An 18060-nucleotide genomic window follows, 5' to 3' on the forward strand; every position below is an offset into this window, starting at 1 on the left:
TTGTGATTTGGCACCAGGGTAAAGGTTCCTGATCTTTCCAGTAGAAGGTTCCTGAACTTCCGGTTACTGTGAAAGAAATTTCTAGAAATTAAACACAGAGAAGTATAGTTTTTGTTTGTTTGTTTTTTCCCCAAAAAATTATAGTGGAGGACAGGGAAAACAGGAAATAATCCATGACCAATAGAGTTTATAGAACTTTCCTTGGCTTTCTAATAAAGAGTACGCAAGCAGCTAGCACCCCTACCCCCAACCCAAAACAACCAATGATTCCTTCACAAATCTATGCCTGATGTTTTCAATAGTGTGTCCTTTGCTCATGAGCACAGGTATCTAGGTTTCTGTGTTTTCATCATCAGTAGCATTAGTGGCAACCCCTATCATTCTCTGAAGGGCTACGCTCCATTTCTGCTCAGCATAAAAGAATACCTTATATTTATAAAATACTTTACAATTTATAAATCATTTTCACATTTCTTCTCTTTTTGGTCTTTAAGAAGAACCCTTTTCATTAGGTGTGATCAGTGTCATTATCCTTAGTGTGAAGATGAGAAAACTAAAGCTTAGACGGAGGTGGCCTGTAGAGGTCATACAATTAGGAAAAGGCATAACAGGGATAAAAAACAGGTCTTCTGACTCCTAACCCGTGTACCTTTACTTCTACTTCATTCCATTATGGTATAAAGAGAGCTGGCTCAAGGCTACTACCGATAAAATACATTGGAATTTTATTAAAATTCAGGTCCTCAACATTGAACCCTACATAATAATAATATAAGTTCATTTCTTTTCCATTTGACAAGCATTGTTTTCTTGCTAGTGTTCCAGTCTTCCAGGTAAGATAAGGCACTGGAAACTTTTTATGTCTACACTGATGCTCTATTGTAGGTAATACATGCCAATTTTCTGTCTCCATAAAATGAAGCACTATTGTTAAGAAAGAAATCACCTGAAATATATTGGAAATATAATAGGAATATATTTTGGATCGATCCTCGTTGTTGATGTTTTTCTTTTGATTCCAATTTTGCAGCGATACAGATAGGAGTCTTCATTAGGGAAAAAAAACATTCTAGTGATTTAGATGGAGTGATAAATGCTCCCGTACAGAGGTTAGCAAACTACAACCTGTCAGCTGAATCTGACCTGCCTCCTATTTTGTATGGCATGTGAACTAAGAATGGTGTTTACATTTTTAAATGGTAGGGGAAAAAATCAAAAGAAGAATATTTTATGACACATGAAAATTATATGCATCCATAAATCAATTTTTATGGAAACACAGCCACAGTCATTTGTTTCTGTGTTGTCTGTGGCTGCTTTTGTACTACAATAGTAGGGGTGAGTAGCTGTGAGAGACACCATATGGCTCAAAAAACCTAAGATGTTTATTAACGGACCCTTTATGGAAAAAGTTTGCCAAGCCCTGGTCTAGCATCATCCTCTGCTCACTGCTCAGTTATGACACTTTTGCCTTATAGGTGTCTCAGCTCAACTCACCAGTACACGTCTACGGAGAAACACATCTGTTGGCACCCCATTCTGGATGGCCCCTGAGGTAAGGAGAGGGCATCTATTTCTTTCTTTCTTTCTTTCTTTCTTTCTTTCTTTCTTTCTTTCTTTCTTTCTTTCTTCCTTCCTTCCTTCCTTCCTTCCTTCCTTCCTTCCTTCCTTCCTTCCTTCCTTCCTTCCTTCCTTCCTTCCTTTCTTTAAATTTTATTGGGGAATATTGGGGGAACAGTGTGCTTCTCCAGGGCCCATCAGCTCCAAGTCGTTGTCCTTCAATTTAGTTGTGAAGTGCGCAGCTCAGCTCCAAGTCCAGTTGCTGTGCTCAATCTCTGGAAGTTCAGCTGCAGCTCGTTGTCTTCAATCTAGTTGTGGAGGGCGCAGCTCACTGGCCCATGTGGGAATCGAACCGGCAACCCTGTTGATCAGAGCTTGCGCTCTAACCAACCGAGCCATCTGGCCACCCCTGTATTTCTTTGTGTTTGTTGAGTGCCTTGATACTATGCCTTTTCATGGGCAAGTCATACACTTCACAGAATTTTCAGAAAAAAAAAAAATCCTTTATCCTCATTGAGCTATAAGAGTTCTGGTTTCATGAGTGATAATGATGACACTTAATCTCAGAAAAGCAGAATTAAGTAAGTCACAGCTGGCCCATAGGATATCTTTGAGCAATTAGAGAAAGAGACGCCCTCCATAAAAGTAAGCCTTCTCCAAGGGTTATGGCATGGCCCCATCCAGACTTTATGTAAGTTAGAAAAAGTCACCTTCCCTGGATAGATGCAGCTCCAGTGACACATGGCTTGGTGAAGAGACATATTTCAGCTCCAGCTGGTCTACAGAACTATATGCAGTGGTCCTGGTTGGTTTTTGGATTGTTGTTGTTGTTGTTGTTTTGTTACCAGGTTCATAGTCTTGTGTACTTTTTTGTTTCCCAGTTAAACCTGGGATTTGATCCTAATTTAGTTTTGGCATCACCAGAGAACGCTCTGTGAGACAATGCATGTAGAAGTTTGGGGGATCTTCCAGCTAGATAAGGCATACCCTGAAACAGGTACAGTTTTGCTTGTTGAGTCAGCAGTTAATTCCACAGTCCTCTGGCCTGGGGCTGAGGGCAACTCTCTGGGAGTAAGCAAATGCATTCTTCTAATAAGAGAACGCAGGCAGTCATCTCGTACAGGTCTTTCCATCTTCATTCTGTCTGTACGGTTGGCCGTCCTCTGTGTGACTGCCAAGGTGGTCAACGCAGTGGGTGGTTCACACCAATCTGCTCATATTTCTGCAATGGCGCCCTATCATCTGTGGCCTTCTTTTTCATACTTGGGGAATGGACAGACCCATTTTAGAGAAAAATAAAAACCCAGCAGATGCCTGTGTTTACTTCAATTTTAAATGTTTCTTAAATAAGTTTTAAAAAAACATGAAACTAGAAATAAACTCCCAGTCACTTATAGAACTATAAAAGCAAAAGGAAAAGAAAACTGTATTGTGAAAAAACTACAAAGTCAGTAACATTCAAGGAAGCACCTTTAATGTAATGAGATAAATGACATTGTTTTGTGAAACTCAGTTGTCCTTTGCAACGTGAATATGTTTCAGAGCATGACAGCACAGATTATTTCATTCCGTCATACTTACTACCGTGTAGTATGTGGTGACCCAGTTCTCCGACCACTTTACCCAGTTTCAGCTAGGGTGATCTCTTTGTTCAAACAGCATCTCCTGTGACCTCTAACTGGTATATGTCTGTTGGTTTGGTGCCAGTTTAATAATAAACATAAACATGGGTATTGAAATTGTGTGGCAAATGGTCATTCAGATGATCTAGAATATGTTTTTACCACCATTCTTTTCATTTTATTATTATTAATAAAATTATCATTGAAACAAAAATTTTCATGGGGACCTCATGAACCCCTCTTTGAGAAACACTGCAGCACAAAGTCAAAACTCCTTCATATTCCAGTCCTCTTCTACCTGTCCAGCCTCATGTCCCTTGTGGAACCGTCCCTAATTCCTGTCTGACACTGAGGCTCCTATGCCTAGGTTTCCACTGCAGTCTTTACACCCGCCGTTAGCACACCATAACTGTTCTGTTGTAATTGTTGGCAGGCAGGTCTCCCAACTGGACCCTAAGCTCTGGCAGGGATGCGAGACACCCACCTCTCAGCATAGATACACAGTAGGTACTTGATAAGCACCTACTGGATGAATGAATCCATTGGTGAAAAAGCCAAAAAAAGAAGATGAATTTGGAGGGTGGTTTGAGGAGGTCTTTACAACTATTGGTATTAGCAAATTCCTCTGTATATTTTAATTGATCTGTTATTAAAGGAAAGCATCACTGAGGCCACTCAACTCAAATATGAGGTGACATAACAAGGAAAAGGGTATTCCTGTTCTAAGCTACAGGAAACTGGTGTTCTTGGAATCACAAAATGTAAATAAGAGAAGCTTGCCGTTGGCTTTGTACATTGGTTATGACTGTTCAGTTTCAGCAGGGTTAAATAAAATATGTGGAGTGTTTCTATAAGGGGCAGTGTAGTGGTCTGTGGTGAGCTTCTGTTGCCCAGATAGCCTGGAACTTGTTCCCTTCTTGGTGGGACAAAGCCAGTGTCACATCTTGCCTGATGTAGTGGATAAATTAAGGAGTCGGCAGATTACAGTGTGCAGACCTTGACAGTGCCTTTCAGGAGCAAGTGCCTGATCGTTCTGTGCATGCCTCAGACATTCTCTCTGGATGTGTCCTTGTGTCCAATATGCTCTGAGGCCCAGGCTGCAGTTCTTGGGACTCAAGCCTACACAGTCCTTATGTTTTTATTTTCCCAATGGAGAATTACTCTTTCCAACAAAGCCTCTTTTTGCTCCGTAACCCTCCATAAGAATGTCCACAGAACAGTTACTTGTCAGTTTGAGTCAAGAAACCATTATACTCTTAACTGTGAGCAAGGTTTTGAGTCAAGAGCGGCCCTTGAAAGTATAACCGGTAATGGTTCACAGGAACATTGCCTTCATATTGTGGGGATGTAAAAACATACATATTTCCTCTTACCTTCTAAGTTTTTCTAAATGAGGTAATAATAAAACTAACAGATTAACAGGAGACTAGTGTACAAAGTTTATTACTGATGTACATGCCATCGGGGGAGTCATAAGATGTGAGACCCAATGACCCATTGGACAGCTGAGGCTTACATGTCCTTCTGGAATGAAAGAGAAAGGTGTGTGTATGGGGGGTGTGGTTTGGGACGTCAAAGGGCAGGAAGGCATTTCACATGGAGATGGAAAAGCAAATGGTTGGTAAATAAATGTTTGCTGGGCCATCTTTAACAATGGGACACAGGGAGGACTTTGAAACAATGGGCCTTGCTATGTTCACCCCTGTCTACCATACGGATTTCAGATTAAGCTATCGTTGTCTATGATGATATCTCCCTTCCTGGCGCAAGTCCTCTATCTAAATTCCTCTCAGGCGCTTAGGTCAAATGTTCTGAGTCTTTTGTTTCTTAAAAACCAGCTTATCAGCATATAAACCAAAAACAACAAAAGAACAAGACAGACAAATGAGAATCAAAAACTCATAGACACAGACAATAGTTTAGTGGTTACCAGAGGGTAAGGGGGGTGGGGATTGGGAGACGAGGGGAAAGGGGGTCAAATATATGGTGATGGAAGGAGAACTGACTCTGGGTGGTGAACACACAATGGGATTTATAGATGATGTAATACAGAATTGTACACCTGAAATCTATGTAATTTTACTAATAATTGTCACCCCAATAAATTAAAACAAACAAACAAAAAAACAGCTTATGATCAATATCCCAAAAGGCATATTTGGGGATAGCAAACTCTGCTTTTCTTCAATAGGATGGCCTGCATAGTATATTGATCTTAATATGTGTCCACTTCTTCTTGTGTGAATAAGTGGTGTTTAGATTAAATATGACAACAATGCATGCATGCCACTGCCAGTGGAGTAAAACCATTGCAGGTGACCAGGGCTTTTATTTTGAAAATGCAGCTGATTCTATTTTATTTTGAGATACTGAACCAAATTATTCTTTTCCCATTTTTATTTCCATTTGTATTTCACCAGCTTGAGTAACTGCAATATTTAATTCAAATAGGCTGTACTACAAACCAAGTAGCTAATGGAATGTGACCATACCACAATCAAATGTTGACGAGCAGTGCAAATGCACAGTTCACCAGGGCAGCTTGAAGCTGCAGCTTGAATTGACTATCATATTGCCAGCATTCTCCATTTATTTCCTCTCACTGCCTGATTTGGATACTATGAAAGTTGAAAAAACAGTGGGCAAAAGCAGTATCATCTCAACAGTGCAGGAGAAAGAAAATTCTCAGGAGTGCCCTTAGTGTGATAGTACTTTGAAACAATGCTACTGGGGAAATATTGGCTGGCTTGGTAAAAAGGTAAATCTGAAAGTCAAGACCAGTATAATTGTTTATGAATTGAGTATGTCAGTGGCATACTGTGACTCAGAGCAGATTATTTTAAGAGGGAAAGAAAAATGTGCAGCATAGGAAGTATGCATTTAATGAACTACCCTGAGCAAAATGACATAAACAATAGGAAATTAAGTTTCTCCTATAATCTTATAAATATAAGTGCAGAAGTAGGTAGTTTCAGAGTTTATTGATTCAGCAGCCCTGTAAAGCTATCAAAAACCCAGGTTCCTAAATTTCCCTGGCTGTGACCACTGCAAGCAACATGGCTTCATTGTTAGGGACCGACTTGGGGAAGATTATGATAACATTGCTTGTGAATATCTGAGCGGCAGACGTAGCTCCAGCATTCCAACAGCCACTAGTGAAGTCACCCAGGGTACAATCAAACACACACATACTGTCCCCGCACCCCCCACCCCCCACCGCCCCATTTACTCCCATGAGGCTGCTCTTTGTGGCCAATGGAGAAATGAATGTGGGTTCTCCTCCTGTCCTGGGGTCAAAGTCTTGTCCGCTCTGTGTTAGTTTCCTAGGGCTGCCATAATGGAGTAGCACAAACCGCGTGGCTTAAAACAACAGCAATGTAGTCCCTCACAGTTCTGGAGGCCAGAAGTCTGAAATCAAGGTGTCAACAGGGCATGTGCCCTCTGAAGTTTCTAGGATCCTTCCTTGTCTCTTCCTAGCTTGTGGCAGTTTGCTGGCAATTTTTGGTGTGTTTTGGCTTACAACTGAAAATCTCCTCTATCTGCCTTTGTCGTCACATGGAGTTCTCCCTGTGTATCTGTGTCATCTTGCGACCGTCTTCTTAGAAAGACACCAGTGATACTGGATTAGGGGCCCACCATAATGTAATTAGTTAGTATGACACCAACTAATTACATCTGCAGTTACCCTATTTCCAAATATGCTTACATTCTTAGGTCCTGGGGGTTAGCACTTTAACATATATTTTTCGAGGACACAGTTCAACCCATAACAACCCTCCAAATACTTAGCACCCCTCCTCTGTAGTAAATAACTCAAGTTTCCAGGATAGTCAGCCAGTCGTTTGGAACCTACAGGTCTGCATGTTACAGGTGCTAGTTTAGGTACAGAGCTAAGCTTTGCCTGTCTACACACACGCACACACACGCACACCCAGCTCTCTCTCAGCCTCAGGTGTCTGAGGCATACACAGTTCTTTGTGGTTGTGCCAAGAATAACAAAATGCCGTCTCCACATGGGCCCTCAACACCTTCAGAATTTTGCTCTGTCCTACTTGCTCTCCGACCAAGGATTTTTTTGATTATCTCGTGAGATGTTTGGACCAGGTCACTTCTCTCAACCTTTTTTTTTTTTTAATTAAAGTTTTTTGGGGTGACAATTGTTAATAAAGTTACATAGATTTCAGGTGTACAATTCTGTATTACATCATCTATAAATCCCATTGTGTGTTTACCATCCAGAGTCTGTTCTCTTTCCATCACCGTATATTTGATCCCCTTTATTCTCATCTACCACCTCCCTCCTCTCCCTCAACCTTTAATTACACTGAGCCCCTGGTCTCCCTGCCTGTGATGTTAGCCATATATATATATATGGCACTGGGAGTGCCAAAACAAATGTATACGCATAACTTGTATTCATCTTTTGTTATTAGTATATAAAGAGTGTTATAATTTTAATACAGTTTTTTCCTTTCTTAAAATGTGTATACTTTTTTTGGCACAAATATATGCATATTTCTTTTTTTAACACAGTCTTCTCATTAGCCATGTTTATTAGCTCTTTTTGCCTCCACTGTTTCCTGACACCCAATTTCTTATAATAAATAATATGAATAACAGTATCTGACATTTGCATACAAGTCTTGCAAATATTATTTTTTGCGTGCTCACCCCTACCTGTGAGGATGCCAATTAAGCATGATTACAGTGACTTTATAGATATGGAAACCAAAGCTCTGCCAGGCTCAGTGCCCAGGGACATTGAATGGGTAGGTGGGGAACAGTGACTACAATGACTCACCTGAACTAAGGGATTTTTAGTACAACCCATGCCCACGGTCACTATTGGTATTGCTCAGCTAATATTTGCATTAGCATATGCTGGGTAATATCCTGGTCTGTAGCAAAAAGGGATCTAACCCGAATTTATGTTTATTTTTGTTGATAGCAGCAGGTTAAAGATAGTTGGACCTTTCCCACCATCACATGTAGTAAAGAATTAAACTGAATGTTTGTAAATGACTGAAACCCAAGAAAAGGAACCAAAGTTGTCATTATTGTTTTTACTGAAGACATTTGTAGACCATGTTGAAATAATGCCTTACAGTTACCTGGTATGCACGGGTGTGACCGTGCTGATTGTTAAAATATTGAAATACTTTCATTTTGGATGGTAAGTGGCTGCTGTCCAGAAGTGTTCCTCAGCCACCAGAGGTGCCTGTCTCTTTCCCTAGGACACCCCAGTTCTGTTAATGGTTCAGCAACTACAGGGGGTAATGTCTGGCAAGCAGGTGATCTCAAGGAGGAGTTCCAGTGCCCTGAGCCAGCTGATTATCAGGTAGTGTCAATATTGTGCTGCTGAGCAAGTGTATAGTGGGAAGGAAACTTTTACTTACTGAGGACCTGCTAATACATGAGGGACAAGGGTAGGCGAATCTTTAATACATTATTTAATTTACTTCTCACAACAGCTCTCTATAGTAGACATTATTTTCTCCATTGTACCACTGAGGATCAAAGAAGTGTAGGAAATGTCATGCCTAAATTCACATATCTCGTAAGTACTGGAGCTGTTTGGCTTTTCAGGGAGCGTGGGAAATGAAGTCCCATTTTACAGATGAAGAAACTAAGGCAGGGAGAAGATACTCTCAGTGCTAGTTCAGAGCAGTCTAGGCCCCATAATTCAGGTTTCCTTGCTCACTGGCCTTGTTGTACTCTTTCACTTTAGTGTATTTGTACGGGATGTTCAATGTAGAAACTGTGTGCTCACTGAGAAAACTCATACAACAAAGACATGTGAAGATGTGGCCGAAGAAGACTCTGAAATTGGAGTGTGAGGCACATCATTGTAAAAGACATACATGAAGGGCCTATCCCCTATAATTTATAGGTTGGTTACACTTCGCAATCCCACCAATGAGAGAAGCAGCCCATATATTAAGAATCCAGTTTACTCGGCATCTTCCTAAACAGCCAAAGGCCTGTTTCTGTATTAAAAAACAGACTTGTGGATAAAATGAACATTTGCTTCTTTTTAGAATTTATTTTTTCATTTTTCGTTCCATCTGCTCATTGTTGCAAACAAGAGCTAATCAGCTGAGCAAAGAAACAGATGTGCTGTGACGGCTCCAAAAATGGGTGTCTCTCTGCCTGGCAAAGGGTCCTTGACAGGAGATGGTTGCCATAACAACCAGCTTACACCAATGCAGAAAGATCGCAGGCTTTTTGCAACACTCTTGCCTTCATTAATTATGCCATGCCATTCCTAGCTAAATGATATGGTAATGCTATTTCCTTTGGCACTGCCAGGACTAGAGATGACAAATGAGATATTTCGTGTTGAAGGGCTGACAGACCCATAAAACATTACAGAACTGAAACTGTATTATTTTCATTATTACCATTTTGTTCCTTAAACTCTAGCTAATGTGTTTGGTTCCCAAATAAGAGTTAGCTTTTACTGAGAGCTTACTATGTGCCCAGCACTAAGGGCTTTATGTGCATTATTCATTTATAATTCTTCAAATGACCCTATAAAGTCAGTGCTATTACTAGTCCAATGTTTTTATTTTTTAAATTTTTTTAAAAAAAATTTATTGGGGAAGGAAAACAGAACTTTCATTGGGGAACAGTGTGTGTTTTATTGGGGAGCAGTGTGTTTTTCCCAGGACCCATCAGCTCTAAGTCAAGTTGTCCTTTCAATTTTAGTTGAGGAGGGTGCAGCTCAGCTCCAAGTCCAGTCGCCATTTGAAACGGCAACCTTGTTGTTGAGAGCAGGTGCTCTAACCAACTGAGCCATCCGGCCACCCCTCGGCAGCTCAGCTCAAGGTGCCATGTTCAATCTTAGTTGCAGAGGGCATAGCCCACCATCCCTTGCAGGAGTCCAACTGGCAACCTTGTGGTTGAGAGCACGCGCTCCAACCAACTGAGCCACCTGTCCGCCCCTAGTCCAATGTTTTAGATAAAGTAAATAAGTCACAGCAAGTACTCTTCCTGTCCTTGGACAAGTTATTAGGTGATGCCACTAGGACTTGAACCCAGGTATTTAGCTTCAAAATCCTCCCTCTTAACCACTTTATTAGAGCAAATTATTTAGTTGTGATCACCAGTGTACCAGGTAAGATGTAAATCTTTTTTTTCCTAATTTTAAAATTATTTTAGATGAGAATTATCCTTTCTAATATGTTGAGGAAAATGTAATATATCAATAAGACACTAGAAGCCAATATAATTAATGCCCAAGGAAAGGATCTAGAAAAACAAAATAACAAAGTTTTTCACAATCAAATTTAGGAGATTTGGATTTTCGTTTTATCTCTGCCACTCATTTTTAATAAATGGTTGTGGTTCAGTTATTTTAATATGGCTTTAGTTTGGGTAGAAAAGTTAAGCGCACAAATTTTGGAGTCAGACCTGGGAGCAAATTGCAGATACCTGCCTACCCACCTAACCATGGACTTCAGGCAAGTTACTGAATATCTCTGAATAGTAAGATTGGGAGAAGTTAAAAGAGGTAAAATGAGAAGGAAAAAAAATCCCCAAAGGACAAAATGAAATGATGTACTAAAAGTGCTTGGCGCAGTAGCTGACATAGTAGGTGCTTTAAAAAATGGTGGTGCATATTTTCTAAACTACCCCTCCCTAACCTGTTCTCATCTGTACGAAGGGATTGGCTTGGATAGTCTCTGCCTCCAAGGTCCCTCCTACCATGTTTCCCCGAAAATAAGACCTAGCTGGACAATCAGCTCTAACGTGTCTTTTGGAGCAAAAATTAATATAAGACATGGTATTATATTATATTATATTAGGCCTGGTCTTATCTTATAGTAAAATAAGACCAGGTCTTATATTAATTTTTGCTCCAAAAGGTGCATTAGAGCTGATGGTCTGGCTAGGTCTTAATTTCAGGGAAACGGTATATTTCAAAGAACATTTACAGTTTTCAGGAGCAAAGCCTCTCCTGGCTTTCACATTCCGTGGCTCTGGTGTTCCTCTGGTAATGAAGGCGGGGTCTCCCTCAGCTCTCAGTAAGGGTGAAGTGATGACATTGGTGAGGCCTGTAGGGTCTGTTTTTACCTGACTCTGTTTTAAAAAAATCTGGGGATTCTTGGGACCCCATCTGTCAGTCATATATCACTATGAGAAATGCCAGTTTTGGTTGCTCAGGAGATTCAAGTGGGTGGTTTAGAACCTTAGGTGATTGGCCAAAAGACTGTTTGTTTTCCCCCAGGACATTCACCTCTGAGATTCTGTAGCCATTTGTGTTCACTGGTTCCCTCCAGACTCCTGTGTTAGCCTTTAAGAAACAGAGGGATTCCCTCCCTTCTGGTTCTGGGGTTGACCCTACTTGTATTCCTGTGAGGACTCTGAAGCATGACTCAGGTGGGTGAAGTGCCCAGGGCAAGGATGAAATGACCAGGTGCAGCCCCAGCTTTTAACCTCTGCTCCAATGATAGCTCTTCTCTCAGCTGCAGCTTTGTGTGGAAGTTGAGTCATATGTCATATGTCAGTGTGGAGGTGGGAGGCTGGCCCTGGAGGTGGTGGTGACATGTCATCACCCTCCTCCTGGTAGGTCTAAATATAGGACCCCGTCTGAGGGTTGAAGCTCCCAGATGTGCCGCAGCACGTGAGGCCCAGAACCGAGGCCTTGTGTCTCCCTATCCCGGCTCAGTGCTAAGCAAGAAGTGTCCAAGTAATGGCTTCTGTGAGCATTTGGAACTTTCCAGGTTGTTCTCCCACCCATCTCAGGGGAGGTGAGAAGGGGCAAAGCACCCACCTGCTCTTCCCCTTCTTCATCCATCAAAGAGGAAGAATGGATGATGTCCCCACAGGGGCAGAAGTGTTTGCTGAAGGAATGTCAGAGCCAGCCTTGGTTCTTCCTGAGCTCTGAGTCTCAATTACTTGATGCCTACCCCTTGTCTTGCTTCAACCCCTGCCCTATCAGTGCCTTCACTGTCCTGCCCAGGGCACAGGGTCTCAGCTCCATGAAAGGGAATTCACACTTAGGTGAAACTCTGCATTTGTTCCTCTGACTGATGGCCCCTGAGCTACGAGGCAAAAAGCAAAGGGAGGCGGGCAATCAGCATCAGGAATGGGACCCCAGAGGAGCCTTGGGGTGGGGGTAAAGCAAGGGCAGGTAGGGGAAGGGAGACTAGTATTTATGGTGCTCTGTTATGTCCCAGGTTTTTTCCATACCTTCTTTAGTTTTTGAAAGTTAAAGGAAGTCACTGGCGGATAGGAATGTATGACATTCCCAAGGGCATCCTTGTTTGCATCGTGACATCAGCCTGAGAGGACAGATCGAAAGACTGTGCGCAGATAAAGGGCTATGACCATGTGGAGACATTCAGTATTCTTTTTGATTTGATATTTTATATTTTTAATATATAATATTGTAATATAAGAGATCTTATATAATATAAGAGATCTGTTTCTCTTCCACAATCAGATGTATTGTGGAAGAGGAAACCTTTTTTCCCTCCATTAGTTTCTTATTGTGGGTTCGTGCTTCAGCTCTGTTACCTACTAGCTGTGTGACTTAGGGCAGCTTTCTTAACTTTTCTGAACCTGTTTCCTCCCCCCCCCCCCGGGGGTAATAATACCTGATCTAATAAGCTGTAAAATGAGCTGAATTGTAGAACTCCCACTCATTCTTCCCTTAGCTGTACTCTGGTAGAAGGGGAGCGCTAGTCGGCAAAGGAAAGGGGCAGCAAGGAAGGGAGAATGAGGTGACTGGAAGTGAGAGGTGGCGGGACTCCATCAGCTTAAATGGGGGTGTGCTCACATGCTCATAGCATGGACATTACTGTGGCTGTAGCTTGTGGAACACGGAATCTCTTTGGCAATGGCCCAGCTTCTCTGTGTTATAAGAATTCCCAGGAGATGCCTCACTCAGGAGGGTAGTGGGAGAACCATGGAGTTTGCTCCTGGTTTATCTGTAAACCAGCTGTGTGACTCTAAACACGTCAACGTCTCCCTCCCCCACTTCTGGACCTCAGTTTCCTCCTCTGTGAAAAAAGGGAATTGAATCAATGAGTCCGAAGATCCCTTTCAGCATCCGTCTCTAGTATTGGGAAGGTACTGGAGCAGGGGAGGGCAGTGGGATGATCCTGAGTTGCCAAGCAAATGTGTTCTTCAGAGCCTTTTGAATACTAAGGACACATACAAACATTTGGGCACGCTGATTTACCTTTCCTAGGGGAGTTCTGTGGATATGGGTCCTGAGTTTGAGAATGAAGCTTACTATATAAGTAAGTATAAGTAACATGTTCCCAGGGCTTCAGGGAATTTAAGTGCAAAGATCAGTGTTGCGTGTTAGCCTCAAACCCAGAACCAGTCCCCCTCAGCCTCCACTAGCCATGGTGGGGAGTTGGTGTTGTACAGGCGGACTATGTGTGTTTTTAATTTGAAGCTTGTTTTATTTCTCTAAAGGCTTAAGCTGAATGTTACAATCCTGAGAAAAGATTTGTAGAACACTATATTTTAATCAGAGTCCTTTCTGAATTTCACAAGGACAGGATAATTTAAATTATTTCTAGCAGTTTCTCAGCATACAAAATATAGATTCAATTGTAGCCTTAAGTTGAGTTTTATGAAAGAACCCCCCCCCCCGCCACGAAAAAGAAGCCCAATCAATTTCAGTTCTTCTAATCCACATCCCATTTATAAAACAATGCAAACAAACTCAAATATATCCTCCCTTGAAGTTATGTTTCATCCAAGGGAAGAGACTTCGTTTGTTTATTCAGTATCTCAGTTTGTAACATTTTAAGATGTCTGTATGTAAATCCAATGAATAATATTTGCCATTGGAATATTTATAACTGCAATTGCTAATTCCAGAGAACTTCTATTTTAGAAACCTTTATCATCAATACGTTTATCCATTAATGCTGTATGAATTGCATAAACAAAATTAAGAATCCTATTTGCCTTCCTACCTTTCAGCCCATTTTATTATCCAGTCTATGGACTGCATTTTGGGGCTCAAAGTCAGCCAAGGATTAATAGCTTTAGGTCTATTTGCCTATCCTCTTTTTAAGCTGAGTTTAGCTCTTGACATAACAGCATTTTCCCTGTGTACATGAATGAAATTTTAATCTTGGCCTTTGGTTATAATTTTGGATCACACATCAGTTCTATTATAATAAGGTGAAAAATCAAAACATATAAGGCAAACCTAACTGCATATTTAATGACATTTTAAAATATTAGAGGAAAATGAAATAGTCTGAATGACATCTATTGTTTTCTAAGTTTGGTAAATTACTTTTTATAAGAGTAAAACATATTTTTCCTTGTGGTAGATGGTTCTACTATAATATTATTTGCTTGGAAGTATTGATTAAAATCATGTTATTGAAAGAGGTTTCAGCTCAGCAGTTCTTTGATATGTAATTTGATAAGTGATTTCAGTTAAATATCTTGTTAGAGAAATCTAGGTTTTCTGAATATAAGAGAACATATGTTGACTGTTGTTTTTTTTTAATACCCTTTACATCCAGTCTAATAAAGATATTCTTTACAGATAATGAAGGCCTTGAAATGAGGAGAGACTATTCTCTCAGGTTCTTACAGCCCAAGTGTTTCTGCAAATGAGAGGGTGAATCCCACCCCTATCTTGGGAGCTTTATCAGTGAGCTCTGCTCTTGGTCTAGGCTGAATGAAACTGTAACCATGGGAGCATTTTGTGGGATCATGGTGGCCTGAGAAAGTGGAAGTACTACCCCTAACCTTATGTTTACAGTAGAAAGGGCTATAGTTGGGAAGGGAATTTCTTTAATTCTTTTTGTGTGACTCTCATGGGAACCTAGTTTTATAATGAAGACACCACGTTCAACCTGCCAAATTGTGGATGAAGAATCCCAACAGCCAACAAATACCCTGGAGGAAGGAAGCACACCCTTGACAAACACACCCCTGAAGATTTTTCAACATAATTTCTCTGATGAGTGCCACAAATTGATGCAGACAGAGAAGGAAGAAAGATAAAGCATAATCCTTACTCTGAGTTACTTCTGTTTGTGTCAGGGTTCACTTTGATGAAATCATCAAGGCTCTGGCCCCTTTAAAACATAGAAGAAGTGATGAAGTTAATGATAGATTAACACCAAGTGGACAAACTTTGCAATACTTATTTACATTTTCAGGACAAAAAAGAAACAGATAAAATTTGCTCTTTTTTGTCATAGAAATAATTCATAGACATTTTAGAAAATGCAAAAATGTTTTAAAAAGTAAAAATAAAATCGGTATTACCCATATGTCAATGACCCATTGATATCTGCCACTAACATTTGGGTGCCATAGAAAAAGCTAGGTAACCGGCATTGTCACAAGTAGTGCTTCAGACAAGGCCCGTGAGAAAGGGGTTGTTTACTTTGCATGGGAAGAAGAGGTGCAGGGAGATTAAATAATTTGCTAAAGTTATCCAGTGAGGTTGGCAAAACCAAAATGAAGATGCCTGGTTCCAGGACTTTCTAACATCATCCAGAGGTGCAAGTCTTTTCACAATTGAAGAGCTACTGACAGTTGTTTGTTTTCTGCCATTCCTCAGTGGGTGGCGAGTAAAGAGTCAGCCATCCTAAACACAACTCAACTGACCATGTCCAAGGGTGGATGAGGAGATGATAAATGTCAAAGCAGTTGTGTCATCAAGTTGTGGGTGCAATTTCACCTCATGAACTCCTTCAGGAGAGGGGAGGAATGTGCTCCCGCTGTGAGGCAGGGAGAAGTGGCTGGGGCAGATTTAGAAAGTCTGGCACTATGGAACTTGTTACCCTGAAGAAGGCTAAGGAGAACGGCCTTAACAATCAAAGAACGTTGACTGCTAGCTTTTGCTCCAAAGACCAGTAGAGCTAAACTCTTAGTGAAAAATCTTTTGTCCTCAGTCCCCTTCAGAAAGAAAAGTTTTTGGCAGCCAAGGTGGTAATGACCGACATTTGGGAAGCTCAAGCCCACCTCTGGATAAAATAGCTATTGGAATGGGACACTTGGGCTGCTAGTGCATAGATATTGCTAGTAATCTGAGCATTCGTGTTTTTCCTCTTCCTAAAATAAGCAGCAGTGTAGTCTAGGTGTACCAGAAAAGCCGTAAGTTCGCATTTCAAGGTAAGAACCTGGACACGCTCCATTAACCAGCATCCAAACAACTGCTCCATTGCTGAAGCTCATCTTCCTTAACAGAGGCATTATCATAGCGACCAGCATCTTTTCATAGACCTTAAGACCTTCTACAACATATTGGCAATAAAATCCCCTCGAGGTTCCAGCCATCCAGTTCACACGCCAGAATCATCTGTTTGCTCCAGCTAATATGCATGGAAAAGTTAGCCTTTCAGTTTGAGATACAACCCCAAAATCACTCATTTGGAAATTGTGAAGTCATAGAATATTCAGCTGGAAGGGAGAGGAGAGATCATTCATTCTCACCTTGACCTCTTTTAGGTATAGAAAGTGAGGTCCCTATAACGAAAGAAGCCTCAGCTCAAAGTTTTCAAGAGATTTGCTCAAAGGCATCCAGCCGGTAAATAAGAGTTCAGACTTTTTGATTCCAATCCAAAGCTTTTTCAACACAGTTTCTCTGATAAGTATCACAAGTTGATGTGGACAGGGAAGGAAGAAAGATAAGACATAATCCTTACCCTGGGTTACTTCTGTTTACTTCAGGGATTGTTTTGATGAGATCATCAAGGCTCTGGCCCCTTTGAAACATAAAAGAAATGATGAGGTTAATGATAGATTAACACTCCGTGGATAAAATTATTCATTAAAACCCCCAAACGGTGTACACATTTAAAGATATCATGTCAAAAAGTTGAAGATTGTTAAAAGTGACTCTGTAGAACTATGTAGGGATTTATACATCTCTGAAGCTCACTGAGACTTAGTGCGACAATATTTTAATCTTGGAGCCATCAAGGCCACTAACAAATACTACACTAGGACTCTGTCTCTATTTTGGTTCATTAATGCTTCGCTTTTAGCCTTTGCCAGGTACACTAAACATTTTGTCACAGCCTAGATGTACATGTCATGGAACATTCCAGAAGGTACATCTTCTGTATATCAACTGCCAACATGTTGTGGACTTTAAATTCAACTTTGGGGAATCAATACTTTGTAAAATTGACATTCATTAGCAGGTTTTCTATTCGCAACACTGGATTAAGATAAATACGTGAATTTGTTAAGTCCTGATATACAACCTGGTATCTGCTTCTGGTTCTTATATCTGTGAATTGAAACTATAAATTTTGATGAGTTGTGTGGGCAACCAACAATAAAAGATTAAAATCTATAGAGTTCTAAAATGTAAGACACATTTACTGTAATATAAAACTCCATGTAATCACTGAAAACATGTCAGTATTTTTATTGTTACCCTTTAGTATATTCTGCTTCTGGTCTTAATGAAATGTTGCTTTTCTTAGTGCATCTACATGTGGGGAAAAAAAATGAGGTCCTGAGAGCACAAGTGACTTTTTTCTGTACTTGGTTAGGAGCAGAGCTCAGACCCAATTTGAACTTGTTATACTGTCTACCTAACTGAATTTTCCTGACTTTCCTGTTTTTGTAAATGGCACCATCATTCTCCTGGTCACCCGGGATCAAAATATTAGTCTTCCTTGGTGTGTCCCTTTCTCTAACCTCCCATATTAAATCATTCTCCAAGTCTTGCAAGTCTTCCCTGGAACTCTCTCACACCTATTTTAGTGTCTCCATTCATTCCACTGCCACCAACATCATTTATACTCCTATGATTGAAGCAAAGGATCAAGGTAAAGGAGAATATACATCTGCCTTAGGCATGGCTCCCCCTTGGGGTAGTAGAGGTGAGGTGAAGAGGTGGGTCTGTGTCAATGCTATCTCAACCCAC

General features: G+C 40.8%; 1 protein-coding gene across 1 annotated transcript in view; it reads left to right on the plus strand.

Moving 5' to 3' along the window:
* The window catches only part of MYO3B (myosin IIIB), a 387431-nt gene that overhangs the window by 11322 nt on the left and 358049 nt on the right, over positions 1-18060 (plus strand). Inside the window, exon 5 of the mRNA XM_088794000.1 lies at positions 1479-1555. Within this exon, the coding sequence (XP_088650126.1) occupies positions 1479-1555 (77 nt within the window). The remainder of the gene's footprint in view (positions 1-1478; positions 1556-18060) is intronic.

This window comes from Rhinolophus sinicus, chromosome 17 (assembly GCF_057876585.1).
Source record: "Rhinolophus sinicus isolate RSI-liver-muscle chromosome 17, RSI-T2T, whole genome shotgun sequence".
Taxonomy (NCBI): domain Eukaryota; kingdom Metazoa; phylum Chordata; class Mammalia; order Chiroptera; family Rhinolophidae; genus Rhinolophus; species Rhinolophus sinicus.